This window comes from Mastomys coucha, unplaced genomic scaffold (genome assembly GCF_008632895.1).
Source record: "Mastomys coucha isolate ucsf_1 unplaced genomic scaffold, UCSF_Mcou_1 pScaffold16, whole genome shotgun sequence".
NCBI classification, from domain to species: Eukaryota; Metazoa; Chordata; class Mammalia; order Rodentia; family Muridae; genus Mastomys; species Mastomys coucha.
The window spans coordinates 48,460,675-48,485,531 of NW_022196898.1; the positions used below are offsets into that span (position 1 = coordinate 48,460,675).

General features: G+C 38.0%; 1 protein-coding gene across 1 annotated transcript in view; it reads right to left on the reverse strand.

Annotated features, from left to right (window-relative positions):
• The window catches only part of Man1a2 (mannosidase alpha class 1A member 2), a 136,741-nt gene that overhangs the window by 41,929 nt on the left and 69,955 nt on the right, over positions 1 to 24,857 (reverse strand). Inside the window, exons 7-8 of the mRNA XM_031374978.1 lie at positions 16,337 to 16,460; positions 13,114 to 13,207 (exon numbers count right to left, since the gene is read on the reverse strand). Of these exons, the coding sequence (XP_031230838.1) occupies positions 13,114 to 13,207; positions 16,337 to 16,460 (218 nt within the window). The remainder of the gene's footprint in view (positions 1 to 13,113; positions 13,208 to 16,336; positions 16,461 to 24,857) is intronic.

The window sequence follows — 24,857 nt, forward strand, 5'->3', positions numbered from 1 at the left end:
TTCTGTTTATATTTTCTAATTGTGACTGAACTTGTAACCCTGAACATGCAATGAAAAATCAAACATACAATCTGTACTTCTTGGAATAAAGAATCACCTGCTCCCTAGCCAGTCAGAGCTTCAAGACTCCCTTTGAACACTATCACCTGACTCAGTCCTCCCTCCCCTCCTTGACTTCTATTTTGAGTGACCAGCCCTGTCACATGGGGCCATGTCTAGGTTATAGCTATGCAGTAGCAGAGGTCAGTGTCCATGGCTCATATTACCACTAGAAAGCATGGGGACATCCCTGATGGGGCAGCCACCAGGGAACATATGGATGTCCAGCCCTGCCCCTCACTGGTTGCAGTGCTCTGGAGAGCTGGCCCCATCTTCATCAGTAGCAGCACTTATGAGCGTTGATGGCCCCCTCATTCCCCACCCAACACCTGAGGCAGATGGGAGAGCTGGCTGTTGCATTCAGGTGAGCAGGCCCTGCACCTTTCCTGGACAACACAGTGGAGCTGGCCCTGATGGGAACGGCATCAAGCGAGGGTGTGAGAACAGGAGGGAAAGCTGGCTCAGTTCCTTACAGGCTGCTGCATTTGGGAGAGTGGTCCCCTTACCTTGACTGAGCAACACAGTAGAGCTGGCTCTGAAGGCATGGATGTGGATGAGCATCAAGGGCATGAGAGCAGGACAGCTGACCCTGCCTTCTGCTAATGGTAGCACTGGGTGGCCTGGTACAAGCACTACTGGAGAGCTTGCCCTGGTGGTGTGGATAAGGGAGAGCCAAGCTTGTTGACCAGACCAGTTCAGCTACCACCCAGGCCCAGATCCAGGGCTCTGAGTTGGCCCACCCCAAAATCTACATTATCTATGAATGGTTGAGGTGTGTGAAAGGGCCAGTCTTTGACACAGGACAACAGCAGAATGACTGGGAGGAGTCCCAGTGACTCCAATATTGACTGTGTCACAGGAGCCAGAGGCCTCAAACCAGACCAATGCCTCATTGCAATGAACATTTGCAAGTGAAGATGTGTAGACAGAGGTATATACTGTAGGACACACTGGGACACATTACAGCTTCCACGATGAGATGTTCTCTATGCTTTTTTTGTTTTTTATACGATTGTGTTTTTTTATTTTGGGGTGGAGGTTACATGGGCAAAGGGCAGATATGCAGGGATGGGGAGATGAGGAAGACTGGAGTGCATAATGTGAAACTCACAGGAATTAATAAAACATTTAAAAAAGGACTGGATCCTGAGGGTTGGGGGTGCTCAGAGTAATGCTGAAGGGAGTGTAAGATGGTATAGTCCCTCTGAAAATAAACTGGTGGCTTCTTAAAGTACACATCTTAGATAGGTACCCACAAGAAGTGACATCACGTGGTGGCTTCATGGGAATGTTAACACAAGCTATCTTTAGCCACCCCTAAGAAAAAACAATTCAAATGTCCACCAAGAAGATACTAAACATACAAATTACAGAAATATCACACAATGAAATATTATTCAAAACTAGTGATATATACAACATGGATGAATTTCAACATAATTATAAAGAATAACTGAAGCCATATGAAGAAAACACCTTACACGTGGCTGTAGAAAACGGGCAAAAAGAGCACAAAAGAACACGAGAAGATTGATCAGAAGCAGTAAGCATGTTACCTATTTGACTGTTATGATGGCCTTCATACATGTGATGTTTCAGAACTTGTCACTAACATTTTCTAACAGCTTGTTACTACTTATATCTTAATATCTTAATAAAGCAGTTCTTAAGCAAAGAAACAAAAAAGGATATTTAGAGTTAGAAGAAACCAAACAAACTTAAGCTTTTTTTTTACCTTAGATTTTTAGAATATAAAGACTTCCATATTAAAATTTCAAAACTCGCCAGGCGGTGGTGGCGCACGCCTTTAATCCCAGCACTTGGGAGGCAGAGGCAGGCGGATTTCTGAGTTCGAGGCCAGCCTGGTCTACAGAGTGAGTTCCAGGACAGCCAGAGCTACACAGAGAAACCCTGTCTCGAAAAACAAACAAACAAACAAAAAATTTTCAAAACTCCATATATTTTGATGCTATAGATATCTTTAGTTGATAAACTAAAATTGTCAACAAAGTTGAAAATAGCCAAAATAAAGGATTGTGTAGTATAATCATGCAGAAAATCTAAAGAGAACAGAGATTAGGGAAGTAAACTATCAAAGTAACAGAACTAACCAGAAGTGACACAGGAGGAACTAGAAATCATACATTTATGGTAACTCACCTAAATGCCTGATGACCTTCAGCAGCACTTGTCTGAATGAGCATGAATGGAAACAGATGGGCAGATAAAACAGAAGGACAAATGTCCACAAATACTCATTCTCTTATTAGCCTAGTTTCTATATAGCAAAGGCTGAACAGGAAGGGATTAACAGGAGCCACCTGCTGTCCAAGCATTTATAAATGCTGCTCCATGGCTCTTCTGCTGTACTCAATCAACACACCAATTCTGGATCAATTCAGTGGCCTTCTCCACTCTGAACACCAAACTCAATATATCCACCATCAAAGGAAACTCTAAAATTTCTTCTCATTTTCATAATGACTGGATTTAGTTCTTTCCTGTAACCTAAAGCAGATTTCTGAAATCTAAGTTCCCCACTGTTCAATCTTCTCTCTCACAACAAATAGGGAGAAAATACAGAAAGATGGCGGCAAGATAATGCAGAAAATTCCTTCGATTTCTTGTGCTTCCTTTATCCTTTGATTACTAAAGACGGAGCACCTGTTCTCTACAACAGTACTGCTACCTCTGAACCCTGATCACTTCAGTTTCTTTCTCATGAGTCCTCTCCCTTTTTATTTGTAACTTTACCCTTCAACTGTATCTGCTTCTTAGCATTTGATGCTTATTATTAACTTCTTAAAATAACTAAATCATCTTTCTTGACATTACTTTCCTGTATGCTATCTACTGGGTGCGCCTATTGAAAGGGGAAATCCTGAGAGATGCCACCTTTCCAATGGCAGCAGAATGACAAATTCAGGGAAAAGCTAAGTTGGATAATAAGCTATTAATTCGTGAAAGCCAGTTGACTCAAAGTATACATGTTAATAGATAGATACATTGCTATTTTAGAGATAAGATGAACATTTAAAAAATGGGGGGACTGGGTAGAAGGTCAAAGCAGACACTGCAACCGGAGGGTGGGCTGTGTGGGTTTGGATCCAGGGCAGAGGCTCTGCTCCAGGCACTGGTGCAAACTGGAAGGCATGTGGGTCTTCAGCTGAGCCAGCAACTGACCAATGCAGATGTAGATGCTTGGAGCCAACCATCAGACTGAGCTCAGGGACCCCATGGGGGGGGGGGGGAGCTGGATGAAGGACTGGAGAAGCTGAGGGGGATTGCAACCCCATAGGAAGAACAACATCAGCTGGCTGGACCACCCAGTGCTCCCAGAGACTAGACCACCAACCAAGGAGTGTGCAGGGAGGGATCCATGACCCCAGATACATATGTAGCAGAGGATGGCCTTGCCTAACAGCAATGGGAGGGAAGCCCTTGGTCCTGTGGAGGTTTGATGCCCTAGTGTAGGGGGATGCTGGAGCAGTGGGGAGGGAGTGGGTGGGTGGGTAGGAGAGGACCCTCATGTAGGCAAAGAGGAGGGGGGAGAGGATGGATGTAGGATGGTGGCTTTTGTGGAGGGGTAACTGGGAAGTGGGATATCATTTGAGATATAAACGAATGGAATGATTAATAAAAAGAAAACTGAAGAATGATCGTAATTTTTAAATGTAGAAATACATCAACTGAGATAATACTTAAAACTTCTTTTCAGTTTCACTGTACATTTCTTTTTTTTAAAAGATTTATTTATTTTATGTATATGAGTACACACTAGCTGTACAGATAGTTGTGAGCCTTTATCTGGTTGTTGGGAATAGACTTTTAGGATCTCTGCTCACTCCGGTCAACCCCAAAGATTTATTTATTATTATAAATAAGTACTTGTAGCTGTCTTCAGACACAGCAGAAGCAGGGCATCAGTCTCATTACAGGTGGTTGTGAGCTACCATGTGTTTGCTGGGATTTGAACTCAGGACTTTCGGAAGAGCAGCTGGTGCTCTTACCCATTGAGCCATCTCACCAGCTCCGCTATACATTTCTTAAATGGCCTCACTGTGCCAGGTCCCACTCTCGGCACTAGGGATAAGAAGAGAATAAAAGACTTTGCCTTCACAGATCTTTTATTCTGTTGACAGATGAAAAACAAGAGAAAGAGCAAACAATAAGCATCACTATTTATCAGATTCTATTTCAAGTACTTTATAAATAATCCTTAAAAAAAACCTCATAAAGTATATTATGCTATTACCTACACTGTACAGAGGAGGAAACTCGGATGTGAAGTAGTTAAATAATCAGGTCAAAAAACTGGAATGTAGCAGACATGAGTCACATCCAGCTAGTCTGCTCAGATTCTGTGTTCTCAGTAAGTATCCATGAACAAAGGAGTACACAATGTATGGATTTGGTAGGCAGATGGGCAGTCTAAATTTTAGAAGGGGTAAACAGGGAGGACTCATTTCCAAGGCAAGCTGCCTGGAAGAAGTAGACAATCAGAACTGCCTGGAAGAAGCAGAGGACAGCTGAGATGCCTAGAAGAGGCTCAAACCACCTGTATTGTCTCTGCAAAGAAGTCTCCAAGCTGTTGAGCTGCCTGCAAGTTGTGAAATGCACATAAGGTTTCCAGCTTTCAAGAGCTATTATCCATGCTGGGGTTGGCTTTGGTGATGCAGCTGTTTTTTGAGTCATTCCAGATCCCTTACTAATATTTCTCTAAGTAATCACAATAAAATCCATTAATTCACCAAACTGGACTTTATTGGTACTCTTATTTTAGTCTGCCCTTGGTTCTCTAAGGTGTTCTATAAGATGTTTATTTTCATCTCCTCAAAGACAGTGCCACACAACAGTTAGTATGTAACCAGTATTTCACATTACAGCACTGGGAAGAAGGCTCACAAGACCAGATATGATAGAGAGCAAATTCATAAAGACTGAGCACATCTAAGTGAGACTTGAACAAATACAAAAGAATGTCCTAGAAAGTCAGTGCTTCAAGCAAAGAAACAGATGCTGATGGACATACAGCAGAGGTCTACAAAGTGGCTGCTGTATTTAAAGAACATTGTGATGAAATTCTAATTTTTATATGATATCATGTATCTGGAGACTGTATCCAACTGTTCCAGTTTTATTTATGACTATGATTAAGAGTGTGAGTGTGGCCGGGCGGTGGTGGCGCACGCCTTTAATCCCAGCACTTGGGAGGCAGAGGCAGGCGGATTTCTGAGTTCGAGGCCAGCCTGGTCTCCAGAGTGAGTTCCAGGACAGCCAGGGCTATACAGAGAAACCCTGTCTCGAAAAAAACCAAAAAAAAAAAAAAAAAAAAAAAAAAAAAAAAAAAAGAGTGTGAGTGTGTGGATATGGCATGCACACAGGGAAGAGGGCAAGCTTCGGGAGCTGGTTCTCTCCCTTCACCTTGAACTCTGAGGATTGAATTCCAGTGGGCAAAGAAATGTGCTAAGGACAAAATGCAAGAGAAGAGTATTTTGGAGAAAAATAACACTATAGAATGGTAATGTATGATAGTACAAATTTACAAAAGGTTGTCCTTAAAGCCAATGTCTCATCAGGAGAGATTAACAGTGAAGAGTAAAGAGTAGGCAAATAAGCTTCAGGATCAACAGTGGGAGGGTTGTTGTCATTTGTTATTGATTTTGTTTTACTTTATATTTTATTTTATATGATGTGTATGGGTGTTTTGCCTGCGTGTGTGTCTGTGAACCACATGGTGCAGTGCCTGCAGAGGTTCAATGATGTTAGATCTCCTGAAACTTGAGTTATAAATGGATGTGAGCTTCCATGTAGGATGGGAATTGAACCCAGTCCTCTGGATGAGCAGCCAGTGCTCCTAACCACTAAGCCATCACTCCAGCCCCAGTAAGTGTATTTTAAAGGAATACTTTTTTTTTTAAAGGGTTTTGCACTTTGGTGTCATGTGCCAATTTCTGGATTTGTTATAAATATAAGAAAGGATTAACAAGTGCATAAGTTAAAACCAAACAAAACACCAACAACTCACAAACAGAATCAAAAGAAATGAAACTGAAGGAGAAGATGCATAGCTCTATGGGTCAGGAAAAATGTGGTTTTCTGTCTGAACTACTATTAGGATATACTAATGTAACAAGCTACTTAGTTTTTGGGAATTAATCTTAGTCTTCTTACAGGTCCAATTATGCTCCTGGGCAGCTGGCATGGGAGAGAACTGTGCTGAAGCTAGAAATCTAAAGTCTACCTAAGATCTAAAACCATATGTGTCTGCTTTTCTACTTGACCCTGACCTGGCACTGCTTAGGTGTCAGATCTGATGAACCATGTTATGATTTCTTTTGATACTCAGAAACTGAGGACATATTTTTAAGCACACCCAACTGCCAGCCACTCACACATCCATCTCAGCAGTCAGGCATCTGGGGGACATTTCTAACAAGCTCTTTCTAGAAGCAGCTCCAAATAGAATTCTAGAATACAAGCTAGTGTGAGGCATTTTCAAATCCAGTGCAGCACAAACATGACCCATATGGGCTTCATACTAAAGAGCTAAATAGGAGAAACAAGAGAGACACAGAAGTTCAACCTTTTATTTAAACTGCTAAGCAGAAAAACCAGTTTGAACTGTAACTATAAACATCATACCCATTCTAATCTTTCAACAACTTTAAATTTACTTTTATAAAACTTAATGAACTACTAGTGACTGGTTTCCTATATTGCTTAATTTTAAATCATTAAATGGCATAAGCTAATCAGTGTACTTAAAATTGAGAGAACTAAAATAAAAAAGAAACAGAACCAATGATTTGCCTTTAAATTTAGGTTCCTTGAGATATTCTTTTATATCTGTTGCCAAATTCTTATCCTAAGAGTAATTACTAGCAATTACTCTCTGATTGCTATGTGCATGTCAGACATTATCATCACTCTAATTATAATACAGTTAGCCAAAGCTGAATGGTTAACTTTCAGTTCAATTAAATGTTTGTTTTGCAGCCTATTTATAGATATGGCAGATGTATACTGCTCCAAGATAATGATGGAATTTGATACACTTTCCAGAGCTGATATAAAACATACAAAAACACAAGAAAGAACAAATCAGACAATTTAGTAGGGCTGCAGCTGCTGACGGGATATAAGGGCAACTTGCTAAGGTTTGAAAATCTGCCTGCCAAAACTCCCAATGAATAGCACTTTCTGTAGCATTCTCAAAATTAATAACTGCTGTTGGTGAATATATTGCAAAGTAATTTAAATTTATTTTGTGGAGAAAAACAGTGACAAATGAGCTCTCCTTTTTTATAGGGCTTCTTCTTATGGTGAATACAAATGGTGTCCCAGGCACCACTGTGAAGTGTGCTAGTGAGTGATATTCACTAAACTAGGTTCAACAGGTGGCCACAATCACTATCCATTCCTGAAACTTTCTCATTACCACAAACTGAAGCCTTGTGCGAACAACTCTTCATTCTCTTCTCCATTCTACTGTTCTGTTTTGTTCATTTGTGTTAGTCAGGGCTGAACCATTTTATAAAACTCCTCCGTTTTGGTTGAACTGTGGCAATACAATAACCATAGTAATATAGCTCTTGGAAGTTAAGTAACTTGTCTCTCTAGGTTCTTGACTGCCCTCTCTGTAGACTGAGTAATGGCCAGTCAGGAGAAATGCTTATTGATCACATAAACTTCTTTAACTGACTGCTCCCTGGTTACCATCAACCACAGACAACTGAACACTGAGAGAGAGAGAGAGAGAGAGAGAGAGAGAGAGAGAGAGAGAGAGAGAGAGAGAGAGAGAGAGAGAGAGAGAGAGAGAGAGAGAGAGAGAGAGAAAGAGACAGAGACTTTTCAGGCCTTGCCACTGCACTATATAACTACCCCAGCTTGTAAGCAGAGAGAAGACTGATTCTCAGAGACCCTTCTGCCATTCCCCCTCCTCCCTGCAAAATTATAAAATAAAATAAGGGCCAGAATATCAGCAAGTTGTTTTTCCTCTTGCCTTTCTTTCTCCTCAGCCTGTCAATTTGGTTTTGTTTTGAGACATATTTTCACATAAACTATTCTGTAGCTCAGGCTAGCTTCAAACTCACAACCTCCCTGTCTTTGTCCCTAGACTGCTGGGGTTACAGATATAATCTAATTTCATTTCTCTTTCACTGAGGGGCTGCTAACTTCTACCCTACTTTCTGTCTCTATGAGTCTAAGTATTGACATAGGTGCAGTCATATGGATATATGGATGGATGGATGGATGGATGGATGGATGGATAGATGGATGGATAGATGGATAGATAGATAATATATGTATGTTGGTGTGTGTTGTATGGTTGTCTCTGTTCATTTAGCATATTGTTTTCAATGGGCTCACTTACATTGTAGCACATGTAATTACTTCCTTTTTTAATCATTGAGTAATATTACATTGTAACACTTATACTATCTATTTTGTTTATTCATTTCCTGTTAAGACACTTGGATTATGTCCATTTTCTCCTGCTGAAACAAAATGTCTATAGCTAGGATTAATAAAGAAAAGAGGTTTATTTAGCTCACAATTTTGAAGATTCAAGATCATGGTGTCAGCATCTACTTAACTTCAGTGAAGGCAATCTGGCTACATCATAACACAGCAAAAGAATCAGAAAGGAAACGGGTAGTAAGGGCCAGTCATATAAGAGGGTTTATTCTGCAAAAACCCCTTCTTGGAACAGAACTCTAATGGCCCAATTACCTTATACCTGTATCCCACTGGGAAGTGTTGTAGTCGGGGATAGTAATGTTCCCAAAGATAGGTAATCTTGACTACTACCCATCCCTGGAACTCTTGTATATGCTAAGTGCTCCACTCTCTCCCTGCTGTCACCCCAGGGCCAGAGTCTCCAGCAACTGCCCCTCTGGATGACAAATCACAGCCAAAGCAGCTGGGATATAAGCACCTGAGGTTGCTTTCCATGCATTTGGTGGCTATTCATTTGGTAATTGAAACTGCCAGGATTTTACCCTAGCTGCAAGGTTGTAGTGACCACCAGAAATGACAAACGCTCTAATTCCCCAGATCTGCCAAGGCTTGCTTCTGTTCTCTTGATTACAGCCACGATGGCAGCCGTGAGGTAGGTGGTATCTATCTCATTGGGGTTGTGAGGTAGGTGGTACCCATCTCACTGGGGTTTTCTTTTGCATTTCCATGAGGGCACTGAATGCTTTTCACTTATTTCCTTTTGCATATCTTCTTGGGGAAAATATCTATTCAAATCATTTGGTCTATTTTTCATTTATGTTGCCTTCTTGTTGAGTTACAGGATTTTATATATTGTGGAAATATACCATCATCATGTATGTAACCTGTTTGGTAGGTTATTTTTAACTCATGGTAGTGTCCTTAGATGCACAATACTTTTAAATTGTATTTATATCTAACTTACGGTTATCTAATTTTGGCATCATATTGAGAAATCTATTAGTGTGGATATTAATCTAAGGGCTTTGCAGTTCAGTCACTTAAAGTTGGTTGTATTTTTTAAATCCACTTTCAAATCATTTTCATAGATGATACAAGTAAGAGTTAATCTAGTCTTTCAAACACTTATCAAGTTTTTTCTTTATCACTTAGTAAAAAGAAAAGGTGGTGTTGGTAGTACAGTGATACCCACAGCTGCTCTCTGAAAGGGGAGCCTTCTACGTTTTACTGTCAGGTTTCTAAACCAATCTAATTTTTGTTTTCTACCAGAATTTGCAGATAAGGCTCTATATTACTGAACACACCACAGGTTTCAGACAGAGGATGTGGAGGAGTAGAGCTGGGACTGACTGGGAAGCCTCCTCCCTGAGGAGTGGCTCTCATAGCATCCAATAGTGCTATTCAACCTGTGTAGGGGCACAAATAACTGGTAGTCCTGTCCAGCTGTAATGCCAATGGACCACAACAATGGATGGGCACACAAGATATCCACAGTGGTACAACAGCTGTACTTTTAACTTGGGAGTAACCAGATGAATATCTAATTGGGCTTAAAACTTGCTCGACGGGAAGGAATCCATGCCTGATACTGTAAACCTAGTCAACTATCTATAGACCTGGAAGAATCATATACTGCTTGATTCCTAAATCAATGTAATTTCTATTGGGGGAGGGCGTTGTTTTGGTTTTTTATACCTTCCACTCCTTATCAAAAGATTCATTTTGTAACAGATAAGAGACTATTACAGAGATCTACAACCAGTGAAAATGCAGAGAATAAGTGACTATGAGGTGCCCAAGCCCAACTAATACATCTATAACACAACCCCTCTACCTAAGGCTCAGGGAAAACCATGGGAAAGGGGATGAAAAGATTGTAAGAGCCAGAGGCCTGGGACATCTGCTGTTAGATAATATCCTCTCAACACAACAGAGAAAACATGTCCATAAACTTTCAAGATCAGGACAATGACACCACCAGTAGACCTGCCAATTCAAACAGAAGAAATTACATATGGTCTCACCCCTAGATGAGAGGTGGAACCTCTCTCACATACATATATACATACACACATACATACATACATACATACATGCATACATACATACATGGATCCATGTAACAATAATTACTGAAGGAGAGATCATGAATGTAGGAGGGAAGATGCAGTCCTCATGCATAAAATTGTAAAAGAAAACCCTATTAAAACAGTAAATAAAGTTTAAAGCACAGTTCCATAAGTATAAAAGTAATGCTTACCCTACCTATCATTTGTCTAATGACTATGCTCACATTCTATAATTATAGAAAGTTTTGTTGGATAAAAACTTCTTAGAATGTTTCAAAATTATTACAACTGCAAATAATTCCTAGGTTCAGTAAATGAACTTTATAACTCTTAATTTTTTCCAGAAATAAACCAGGTAATTGCTAGGTCCAGAAGGCATAAAAATATTAACACTCTTTGAGACACTGGGTATACAGGGGTTTTGATTTGCTTTACCAAACTAATGGTCAAAGATCCGTGCCTCTGTTCAAAGAGCATTGATCTGACCATGGGCACACTGAAAGAGTTAGACAGAGACTCCTCTAAGTAGAGGTCTACAGAGACAGTTTACAAATATTAGGCACAACACTTTTAGAGCTAAACAATACTGATTTATTCATCATCTATGTTTTGCTTTCTGAATTAACTTTTGGGGTTTTTTTTAAAAGATTTATTTATTTTATGTATATGAATACACTGTAGCTGTTCATATAGTTGTGAGTCTTCATCTGGTTGTTGGGAATTGACTTTTAGGACCTCTGCTCACTCCAGTCAACCCTGCTCGCTCTGGTCAGCCTGGTTGCTCAGTCCCTGCTCGCTCCAGCCCAAAGAGTTATTTATTATTATACATAAGTACACTCTGGCTGTCTTCAGACGCACCAGAAGAGGGCATGAGATCTCATTACAGGTGGTTGTGAGCCACCATGTGGTTGCTGGGATTTGAACTCAAGACCTTTGGAAGAGCAGTCAGTGCTCTTACCCGCTGAGCCATCTCACCAGCCCAACTTTTGTTTTCTTACATCAGCAACCTTTAAGTAGCATCTATCTATTTCTTATGATCTTATAAGACATAATACAGAAAGAATACGAAAACCATTTTCCAAATATGTTCAAATGTATCTTCTTACTATAAAATCTGCATTTTAATTATTATAAAATGTAGATTAATCTTTATATATGATTAGTCTGACACCTTACGCTTCTGGCTCTATATTGTACATTGTAAGACAAGCTTCTAATTACACGTGTAACCACTATTTAGCTTTTTATGTTTTTCATCTTAGACATTTAAATAGTTATACCATATAAGATATATACTGCTATGAGATACTGTAGAAACTGACCATAATTTTCCCACATTTGAAATTCCAAATATTAGTGAATACTTAAGGGGGTAAACTTTACAATCTGATTTGTCAAAATTATTAAGTAGGCATCCAATCCAGTCACTCATCTATAACATAAGAAAATTACATTTTTGTTTTACAAATACAGCTATCAACCGTTTGCTTTTTCAAAAATATTTTCATTCCGCATGAGCATTAGCTTTAATATTTTCTTCAAAGTAAAGAGAAAAGTGAACTCCATGAACTAATGGAGGGGAAACTACATGAGAAAAATCAAGATGGGTCTAAGAGCAACTTGCTGAAAAGAGCCTGCAGGACAATCCCTGGCAAACCTTTTCCAGCTCCTGGTATTCAGGCTGATAACATTCTTACCTGTATTTATCTTAGTTTCTTTATTTTTAAAAAGAGAATAGCATTTATAAAAACCTACTAAAATTTTAAGTTCAACATTTCCACATGAACAATTACTGTTTGAAATCCCTTCAAAGATGAATTCTAACCTGATACTATTAGCATCTTTCACCAGGCTGAAGAATTACTTCTGCAGTTTCACATTACCTAGTATACTTCTCTATTACATATATCACACTATATGCCAACCACTTCTAAGTGTTTCTACCTACTCTGCTAGCCTGGGAACTCCGTAAAAGCAGATCACACCCTAATTCCTTCCCTACCGTTAGTCTCACACAACAGCTAGTGAAGAACATGATATCTTTTTCTTAAATGAATGACTAGACATAGTCCATCCAATGGCAACCATTCCCTTTTCCAAAATTTACAGTTATGTTTATTCTGAACTCCTCATACAAAAATACTAATCTCAAGCAGTGCTCTTATTTATAGGAAGATATGAATAATTATTATGCATTATCCTTCAAACTGTCAACCCATATTTCAGCAATGTACATCCATATACAAAAAGAAAATATCCTTGTGAGACACCTCAGCAATGCTTCCTTTTAACAAGCAGAAACTGACTTAAGTAGCTAAAGGAGATCAGAAACTCACCAGTGGCAACAGCATTACTAGATAACTAGAGGGATCGGGCCTAGGTTTGGGGCTCTAATTCCACATGGCTCACCTTTCACTGTATCAAGTAAAGACTTTTTTAATAACTATTTTAATAAGTCAGCAGTTATACTAGAAATACTTACACTGACCCCAGCGCCCTGTTCTTGGGTTTAAATAATTTGGATAAAGACCATTTGGGCGTTCCATTTTCTGTAGTAGTTTCCGAATGTGCATGACCTAATCAAAATGAAATGAAGAATGTAATTAATAAAAGCAGGTATCATCAAGCTTTCCATTAGACTGCGGTTTGTGGTTTTTCCCTCAGTTGGAACCTATTCCCATCTTCTACCTTGTTGTGTGTGGTGGTCAGGAAGGGCTTCTGTTCCTTAAATGATTCATTAGTTTTATTAATGAATGAATGTTATTATTTAAAACTCAAACAATAATAGAAATGACAAAATAAAACATACCATCACAAATAACACCCATATAATCCAGATGAATCCCTGTATATATTACAAGAATAAAAGTAACTTCAGAGAAATGAAATCAAAACTCTCTGGGAAAAGTATTCATTTCGATTTAATAAGTGATGAAGTAAATGAAGTAAAAATCCAACTGTTGGGTTTAAATGCTCTCAAAATAAAGCATTCTTTAAATTCCTAAAGATCTCCCTGAGGTTAAGGGAGAAAAAAAAACCATAAAATACATTAAAAGGCTGATGACTTGTCCAAAGCCCCGACTTCTGTCTGCAGATTGGTCAGACCTGAGAGTGGCTTTCAGGTGGGAGAGCAGGCAGTGCCGCAGGAGAGGTGCTCTATTTCTTAGATTCTTAGTTTTCTGAAAAGTTATTCAGACTAAAATTTGATCACTCAGATTTTGAGTAGATAACGTATCTGTGCTGTCCTCACATATGACTCACAATCTCTGTAACTTCTAAGTGACTTGGAATGCACGCTTTCTCACAGGCATGCACATGTACTTCAGCTTTCTGGAGCTGAGCACACCAATAATTTTAAGCACGGTAATTCTCCTCATCTTTTCTTTGGCTGGGTTTGGCATGGTGCTTTGGGAAGAAGCTTAAGACTGCTACCTACGCCCCTTGAATCTTTCATATGTAAGGCCGTCATCATGCACAACTGCCATGGGAATCACTCCACGCGCCACATTTAGATACTTCTAAGTAACAATAGGAAAGATGAGAAACTTGGCTTTCTGACATCTGAAATTATGTGTAGTACTGTCTGTGTTCCTCCACACATTATTTCCTTTCTCAGTGTGTTCTTAGTGCCTCTGTCAGCATTTTGCATTCTGTCTCCTAAGTCCTTCCTATTGCAAGCTCCAGCTTTCCCTGTGTTGCTTCCACTTTGGCCGTCTTTTTGGTGGTAATGTTTTCTTCTGCTCTGGTTCTCAGCACATCTTACTGTAGGACCAGTTTATATTCTTATTCTATAAAAACTGGGATATGGGAGATCCATGTATTTCTTATGGTGATATTTGGGCAGGATTTTGATTTTTTTTTCTTTTCCTGGTGTTTCATGGGGCCCTTCCCTTCTTTTATTCTGATAAATCTTTAAAAATTCTGTACTTACTCTTATTGAATGAATTTTTCATCATCACTTTCTCTTTCCCTTTTTAGGACAGAAGACTCTTAAACTCATCATAGAGTCTACACTGGCATTAACAGATTCATTTGCCTTAGTCGTATGAATTAAGACTACAGGTCTTAATTACAGGTCTACACTACCACACTGACTCACATCTGTTTTCCTGGCTCAAGTACTCATAACAAAGTTTTGACATAAAAGATTGAGGTTGGACTCAAATATAAGTGTGGTTTCCAGCCTTTGCTTCTCCCTGGCCAACTGAGACTGGAATCCTAGAGCTGCCTGTGACAGAGACATCTGTCCCTCCTTCCCTCACTGAAGCTGGCAGACAAACAGAACTTCCTATGGGACTACTGCAAGCATACTTTCCTAGCTTCTTGGCACACTTCTCCCTTCTAGTCCAAGAAATACAGACCACCAGCTGCCACCCTGGCCTCACTGTGAACTTCACCTCCAAAGATAATCACAAAAATCTGTTCCTACCACATAAGGTATCTTCTTATAAAATGATACTTTCTTACTTTTTACAGTTGATACTAACAAACCACTAAAGATTTTAAGTCTACATTTATATTTTATACCCCTGCAATTAAAACACTTGTTTCTAGTGTGGACTTAAGAAGAAAAAGAAACAGTCATGTCCATGTTAAAGGTACTACAAGCATAATTAACTAGTTAAAATACCATAATTACAGACTGTTGGAATATTTTGGGTTCAGAACTAAACTATCTTAAAGTATATTTACCCCTCTTAATTGCCACTCCTTACCTACCTCTGTATATAACCTAATTCCTTGTAACTATTATGTCCTCCTGAGATGTCCTAACAGACTCCTGGCTTCTATCAGTCCAAAGGCTAAAAATATTATCAATTAGCATCTGAGACCCACAAAGAGATATAGTTTGCTATGACTCACACATCTGATGTTTCCACCAATATATTTTAACATGGGTCCTTTTATTTTTTGATTTTTTTGAGACAGGGTTTCTCTGTGTAGCCCTGGCTGTCCTGGAACTCACTCTGTAGACCAGGCTGGCCTGCAACTCAGAAATCCACCTGCCTCTGCCTCCCAAGTGCTGGGATTAAAGGCATGCGCCACTCACTGCCTGGCTTAAGATGGGTCTTTACTTATGATTTTATTTTGTTCTCTTATTATAAAGATTCCGTGAAACTCTTACTATGTTGAAATAACAATAACCTGAGTCTGTTCTGGGGGTGGGGAGGGCACAACACACTGCTCAGATTCTGCTCTAAAATAAGCATCTCTTACTTCTTTTGAGCTGAGAGCTGTGTTTTGCGTTCACAGTAGTTATCTGTATTTAAACAGTCAAGTTCTAACAATCTGGTATAGCCCAGTAGTACAGTCAACAGTCAGCATTTGCAAGACCCTGGGCTAAGATCCACTTCACCAAAAAGAAAATGAAAAAGCAAACCTTCCTTTCAAAAACTAAACCCACAAAAACCTTTAAGACTCTCTTAAAATATCCAGTAGAATAATCACATACTCTGTAAATAAACAGTATTTCCTCTCTTCCTTTGCAATTATTAAATTTTGGGTTTTTGTCTTAGCATGCTGGCTACATGATTAGAAATGGGAACAGAATTAAATAAAAATAGTAGTTATAACTTCTAAATAAATACTTTAAATATGCTCTAAGTGGAAAGAAATTTAAAAAGCAAAATAACTGAAAGAGGAAAATAAGCTTTCAGCAAACTTGTAAGTCCTTTATACCAAACAGAAAGAAGACAGAGGCAAACCTTATTATAGTAAGTCAGGTCACCGGTCAAGTAGCTGAGGTGCACAAACTCCATGTGCAGGGTGCCAAATTCAGCCAGGATGCTGCTGCCTGCAGATGCCCAGCCCCAGTTTCGACCTACTCCACTGAGGAATAAGGGGATAGAAAGAGACGGGATTAGGGAAAAAGAAACATGAGCATCCTAAATAGATCTTAGAAATTATTATATCTAATATAATAGTTTATCTTAATTTTTGTCTATTAAAAATTTAAATCAATAATATAGTCAGGCCTTAAAATCTAGACAACATAAAAATCAAGCATCAAATATATTTTATCATCACTTAGCTCTATAATCACTCTTTACTAGCTTCTTACACATGTAAAACTTTTATAAATACACAGCAATACCTATATTTGTTTGTTTGTTTTCTACCTCTTATAGGTAAAGCATAAGCAAAGTGTACTAAGCGCTCTGATCAGGCACTGTATTCTTGTAATGTGTCTTATTGGTCTTTCCATATCAGTTCACAATAGCAGCTTTCTCATTGGTTTTAATAGCTGGGGAGAATTCTCTTATGTACTTGCATATTACTCTGATTTTGTATGCTGTCAATTTAATATGCTATACTTTAATGATCTAGGTTAAGAACATACTAAAATCTACTTCTGGACATACATAGCACTAACTTTTATAGCTCCTTCATTATATAATACTATTTCCTCATTAAAATTATCAGAGGCAAATACCACTACCAATTTTTTCTTTTATAGCTAGAAGAGAGAATCAAAAAAAGGAATGTGGATATAGTAATACGTAAGACAGGCATTTATTTTCACAAATAGTAAGAAACTGCTATGCTGCAGGACAGACATCAATAAACATGACATATAATATTCCTGCTCTTGTAACAAGTAAGACCACTGAAATGGTAAAAACTACTACTATAAAGAAAATCAAGTTGAGAAATAAAATACTGAATACTAAGGATAGAAAATGCACAGAAAAAAAGGCCCTGTCTGTATTATGATCAGACAAAGTGTTTCTGAGCCCTGGTCACAGAGGAGTCTCTGATGAATAGACCTCCAAGGAGAAAATTCCCAATAAAGGAAGCAGCAAATGCAATGGCCTAGAGGGAAATGAAGGTGACTGAATGTAGCTAGAGTTCAGAAAGCTAACGCTACCAGATACAATTAGAGAGTTAGCTATCACCCATGCCACTCAAAGATGCTGTAAGACCACAGTAAATTTTCGGAATTTTTATTTTAGTATGATAAGACACAAAAAAATTAAGAATGGCAGCAAAGATTTTAGACATAAAGCATAAAATTTAGTGATCAGCTGACGAGTGATTTTGTTATCCTCTATAAACAAAACCTAGGCAAGTCCAACAGTTTACAGTTTATCATGAAAAAAGATACCAGTTAAAAGCAACAAAGGAAAACATCATTCAAAGTATGTGCAAATAATTTTCAAAAGACCAATTCTAAACAAGTTTTTATGTTATTTCATAGACATCATTCTAAAATATAAAATTTGACTCATATATATTCTAACTTAAAAGAAAACTCCAAAGAATAAAACTACTAAAGACTAACCCAATTTTTTACAAAGTAGCTGCTTCAAACTAACACCATTGTAATTTTTCCTACAAATGTTATACTTTTCAACTGATCAAAGGGAGACATTAAAATGCTTTCATATATACATGAGTAAGAAAAATGTACAGTGAATACTAATAAAACAATTAAAAACAACATGACATCTCTTTTTGCTAAGCAAAATATGCGCAACAGGACAAAGAAATGTTTGGCAAACTTTTGATGATTAAATAGTAATCAATTTAAGGGTCCTATAATTATTTTGAATTGTTTGATAATGGATCACCTACAATCTGTATTTTCCTTGAAGTCCAAACAAAATCTTTAATCCATGTATTTAAAAAAGAAAGCTTCTAGTGAATTACAATTTTAAGAACAAAGGTTGCCAACAACTGATGTTTATACTTATCCTCAAAACTCAAGAAACTAAATAAATGGAAAGCACTCACACAATGTACACATTTAAACTCAGAAACATGATCAATAGAAATAAGCATTTATGGAGCTCTAAATTTTACTCAGATGTATCTACATTATGAAAATACAAGGTCTGAAAAAAATATACATTATAGTTAGTATGCAAAAATCTTAAAGTAGAAATATACTTCATTTAAGCAGAATTTGCTCCAAAACAACTATACATACAATATTTTTCAAACTCAGACAAGAATGAAAAGAGGGTATTAATAATTTCAAATGTTGGTTAAATATATGTTTCCTTAACTTTCTTAAAAATAATATTATTCTGGCAATAGTTTTAAGCAGAACTATTTCACAACACATTAATTAAAATTTTTAAATTGTGGTTGGTGAGATGGCTCAGCAGGAGCCAAGTTTGGTTCTCACCACCCATGTGGCAGCTTACAACAACCTGAAATTTTTCTTCTTGTGGTCTTGTGGGCACCAGGTACACATGTGGTACCCACACAGAAACACAGACAAAACACTTATACACATAAAATTAAAATAAAAAATTTTAAATTATTTTAAAAGGAAGTAAACATTTTTTAATTAAAATGAAAGTAAACACATCAATGAGGCCACTGAAAGAAAAGCTAAACTATAACAGCAGAGCACCAAACAAGGCAAACATAAAAAAATGACTGGAACAACACACACCTTTCCACAACACCTCTGTGTGCTACTGCTACTAATTCTCCAAGACACATGCTAGCAGACTGTATTTAACAGCAGAACTCATCTCTCTGCTGCCTGCAAGAAACACACCATACTAGCAAAGACACAGCAGCCTTAAGGTTATTAAGGAAAGGGAAGTAGAACGTAAGCAGATAGGGTTTTACTAGAGTCTGACAAAATAGATGCACGAGTTGATTTTTGTCAAGTGAACACAAACCTAGACATCTGAGAAGAGGGAATATAACAGAGAAAATGCCTCCATTTTTCTTGATTAGTAATTGATATGGGAGGACCCAGCTCACTGTTCGCAGTTCCACCCCTGGGCAGGAGGTCCTGAGTTGTAAAAGAAAATAGGCTGAGAAAATCATGAGGAGTAAGCCAATAAGCAACACTCCTCCATGGCCTCTTCACCAGTTCCTGCCTCCGAGTTTTTGCCTTGAGCTCCTGCTCTGATTTTCCACAGTGGTTGATTACAACTATAAACTAATTTAAAATTCACTTTCTTCTCCAAGTTGCTTGGTCAGGATATGCTGTCACAACAGTAGAGACTCTAACTAAAACAGAAAGTGGTAACAGGTTTGTGGGATATTGCTGACAGACTGACCACACTTTGATGAGATTGTGAGAAAATTTTGGAATTTTGGGCTATAGTGTTCAAAGCCTAAGGAGCCACCAAGGGAGCTCAGGTGATAATGCTCAAAGCAGTGCACATGATGGAGGCCTGACTTGTAAAGTTTTTGGGAGAAGAGTCTATCAGGGTTGGTAATGTACTATTTTGTATTAATAAGTAGTGGTTCTAGACAGCTGGAGCTGAAGAGTCAGCTCTGGCTAAGAAGAGAACAGCATAATTGAGACAAAATATGTGAGGTATCACACATGGAGTCTGTGGTACAGAGGTGGCTAGGACTACCTCATGTTAACCAAAATGAATTTTATTCCAAGAATAAAAGGATACTTCAGCATATGCAAATCAATAAAACCAACCTATTAATAGTCTTAAGGACATAAGCTACATGATCATCTCAATGCAGAAAAGGCATTTATCAGAATCCAACAGTAAAGGCTATTTACAATAAACCAACAAAGAATGTTACAATTAAACAACAAAGAAAGCATTTCCGGGCTGGTGAGATGGCTCAGCGGTAAGAGCACTGACTGCTCTTCTGAAGGTCCTGAGTTTAAATCCCAGAAACCACATGGTGGCTCACAACCACCCATAATGAGATTTGATGCCCTCTTCTGGTGCCTCTGAAGACAGCTATAGTGTACTTATTTATAATAATAAATAAATCTTAAAAAAAAAAAGAAAAAAGAAAAGAAAGCATTTCCACTAAATAAGGAGACAAGGATATCTACTTTCCCCCCTCCTATGTGACAGCTTGGTTAGAGAAATAAGAGATACAAATAGGAACAAAAGAAGTCAAGTTATCCTATTTGCAGACAAGATGATCTATACACAAGAGAGCTAATGCTCTACTATACAACTCTTAGAATGGACAGACATATTCAGCAAAATAGCTAAATATAAAATTAACATGCAAAAATCAGTAGCTTTCATATATATACACACATATATGTACTATTTTGTATTAATAAGTAGTGGCTCTAGACATATATATCAAGAAGAGAAAATCAGGAGAACACAACTCAATCATTTTTTTTTTAAATAAAAGAAAAGAAAACACTAGGGTATCCAACAGAAAGTAAATGAATGTTCCAATGATAATTTTACAACACTGTAGAAACTGAAAACACTACAAAATGGAAAAATCTTCCATGCTTATGGGATGGTAAAATTGACACTGAAAAAAACAGCTATAATACCAAAAATGACCTTATTTAATACAATCACCATCAAAATTCCAGTAACTTTTTTTACAGAACTAGAAATTCGCATGAAGGCACAGAAGATTGCAAACATCCAAGCCAATCCTGAGCAAAAACAATACTGAGGGTATTTTGAATTTTGAATTACCCTACAAAACAACAGTAACAAAAACAAAACAGTATCCTACAGGTACATAGCAGACACAAGTTAACGGACTAGACAAGAAGCCCCAGAACTAAATCCATACAATTAATTATGAATCAAATCATATATTTTTGCAAAGATGCCAATAATACACATAGTAATATACACAGAGGGAAAAAATAACCTCTTCAACATACAGTATTGGGAAAATGGGCATACACATGTAGAAGAATCAAAATAGACATATACTTCTCATTCTGAACAAAAATAAATTAAAAATGAATAAAAGACCTTATACTGTACATCCAGAAATTCTAAAAGCTGGTGCTAAAAAGAGAAGACATTTCAAGATACAGGTAATGTCAAGGACTGTCTGAAGAAGACTGCAGGAACTCAGAAATAACACCAAGAATTGACAAATGGTATTGTATCAAAGTAAAAAGCTTCTATACAGCACAGAAAACATCAACATAAGAGAAACAAACTCCTGACTGAGAATCTTTACTGCCTATGCATATCACTAAGTATTAGCATAAATAGACTCAAAAACCAAATGCTCCAAACCCGAACAACCTAGCACTGGTGGATAATTTACATACAGAGATGCAAGTATTCGGGTGTTTTTACTGAAGAACATTAGAATATCAAGTCAGCACCTACAAGAAGTGTCTGTTCCCGTTGCAGTCATTCTACATCCGTCCTTCACTACTCTATCATTAGAATGTTTATATTCTACAACTTTGAATGACTATCATCACATTGTATATATTCTTTAGTGACTGGCTCTTTCACTCAACATGGCTTTGAATGTAAAAGTAGCTTTTACTCTGCTGATGTAATCCTCATCTCCCAGGCTTACTGCCTCCATCTGCTAACCTACGCCTAGCCCTGGAAGCTTCTGGCCTCTGTACAATCTTATCTAGTCCTAGAATGTTTTCAGCCTCTGAGACTTGCTGTTGAATAAAAGCTCTCACCCTTTCCTATTCTTATTGAACTCTGGCTAGCTGGTTCAACTCAGCCATTCTGGCTCCAAGCTGACTGATTCAATCTGGCTCCCCCCTATCCACCACACCTCTCGGTCTGTGTCTCTGTCTCTGTCTCTCTCTGAATTCCTCTGCTTGGCCTCAAAGTAACATGACAATCTTTTTGTTGTTGTTGTTTTTGTTTTTGTTTTTAGAGACAGGGTTTCTCTGTGTATCCCTGGCTCTCCTGGAACTCAATCTGTAGACCAGGCTGGCCTCGAACTCAGAAATCCGCCTGCCTCTGCCTCCCGATCCTCTGGCTCCTCATTCGCTGGCTCACTCTTTGTCTTCACCTGTGTCTAGCTTGTTCTCTCTTCAACCAGTCTCTGTAAAACTCTCCCAGTAAAACTGCCTCCTTTTTTCTCTGCACTGCTCTCTTTTAAGTGGCCTCTCTTTTCTCTGACCTCCTGAGAATTGGGCATATTGGGCATATCCTTTTTTTTTTTTTTTTGGTTTTTCGAGACAGGATTTCACTGTGTAGCCCCAGCTGTCCTGGAACTCACTCTGTAGACCAGGCTGGCCTCGAATCAGAAATCCACCTGCCTCTGCCTCCCAAGGGCTAGGATTAAAGGTGTGCGCCACCATCGCCCAGTTGTTTGCTTGCTTGTTTGTTTTTGGTTTGGTTTTTGGTTTTCCGAGACAGGGTTTCTTTGTGTAACCCTGGCTGCCCTGGAACTCACTCTGTAGGCCAGGCTGGCCTCAAACTCAGAAATCCACCTGCCTCTGCCTCCCAAGTGCTGGGATTAAAGGCGTGTGCCACCATATCCTATTCTGTTACATCTTTCTCTGATTCGTCACTCAATTAGACATCATTTTCAAACATGGGTGCTTCCTTCTACAAACTAACGTTACCTTCATTGTTTGGGATAAAAGGTATGTACTAAAGGCTGAACCACACAACTAGAAACAGGTTTTTTTTCAGTAAATATAGCCAATCTCATGATACACAGTGTGATCAAATATCTTGCAACATTTGAGATTTTCTTCTGTGAGTTAGTGCTCAACTCTTTGTTTTGCTAAACAGTGTTTTACTGTACAAGTACAGCAATGATTTGGCTTGCTGATCAACATTTGAGTAAATCACAGTTTGGCAAATTTTTATTAAAATTATAAATGAACTTTGTATAAACAGTTACTTTCTCTTGAATGTATAAATATAAACCAAAGGATAATTTTAGGGCATATAACTCTTATTTTAATTTTATAAGGACAACCAATTTTTCTTAGTGAAGATATTACATCAAGTTCCCCCAACATAAGTCTACTCTCTAGTGTTGTTTTCTTTTTCTGTCAAGTTAATTTTTTATCATTGTTTTGCGTTAGTTTTTAATATTCCAGTACTGTCTCTATTAAATCATTCTGTCTAACTATGATGCCCCAGGGATGATAACACATATCATTAATTTATACAGTACATATTACTATATAGTACTTTACATATAATGCGAGAACACTGCCATGTGCAGACAAGCCATGATTTCTGAGAGTTCAATTCATGAGACTTTTGACTCTTGGACAGTATAAAAGAGCATAAATTCAGTATAAACCATACTTCTGTGCTAAGGATGCATGGTCACATATCCTCTAGATTTGGGAAGTGGCAGCAAGCTACATTTCTCAATCAGCTACACAGCCAAAGGGTAAACAATACATACTATACTATGCTGGTCAGCTATGCTGTTAAGTAGGCTATTTCAGTTTATGATGGTTCACTGAGATGTCACCTCGCTATACACTTAGCAGCACCTGTATTTCACATCTGCACACCAGAGCTTGTGCTGCTGAGATCATGTTGTCTTCTACATGTCTTTTTTTTATATATACTCTACAAGTAACTATTTTTTTGCTTTGAATAGTTAAGTTCTTGAGAAAAATAAAACTTAGGGAAAAAAATCACTAATTTTTTTTTTCTTTTCTTTTTCTAGGAACAGAGGACTGCTAGAAACAAACTCTCTAAGCTTTTTAATTGCCTATAACTGTCTTAATTTCATGGAGCAGGGTAGAGAAAGGAAGAAAATAGAGGACAGACAAGGCACTTCTTAAAAATTGATTTTTCTGACAAATTATATCTCTTGCCAAGTTTCATAAAATACCAGGATCTATTTATCAAATATGGTAAGGTTTTAGACATTATTTCTTTGAACCAGTGTCTCTGTGTCTGTTCTCACTCCCTGGGTTCCCACTGCACCCCATTGTTCCTCACCTGTATGCTGAACCATCTGATACTGCCCAACAAACCACTAGGCAGTTTCTTCCTCATACCTGTGCCTTTTAGTTTTATTTTCTGTGATTTTATTTGAGGGAATTCCAGTGTTTTACTTTCAAACTCACAGATCTTCAAGATGTGGTTAAGAACTGTTAAGTCTGTCAAGTGAATTTGCTTCATATGTATTTAGCTTTAGGAGCTCCATCTGGGTCCTTTTATAGGTCACTCTTCTCTTTGTTGACGCTTCCTTCTAAATACTTCAGCATGCTTATAAAACCTGCTCCAAGGCCTTGGAGATCACCTCTATCACTATTTCTCTGCTTGTTATTCCCCTGATAGATTTCACTTCTAATTATGCAACATCCTCCTGTTTCATACCGTATCTAATAATTTTCTGTTGGATTCTGTGTTAATAAGACACTCTGTTGTTAATAATGAAGTTTCGAGCTGGAGAGATGACTCAGTGGTTAATAACATCGTGAGTTCAAATCCCAGCAACACATGATGGCTCACATCATCCATAATGAGATCTGATGCCCTCTTCTGGGGTGTCTGAAGACAGCTACAGTGTATCTACTTATAATAAATAAAATAGATCCTTAAA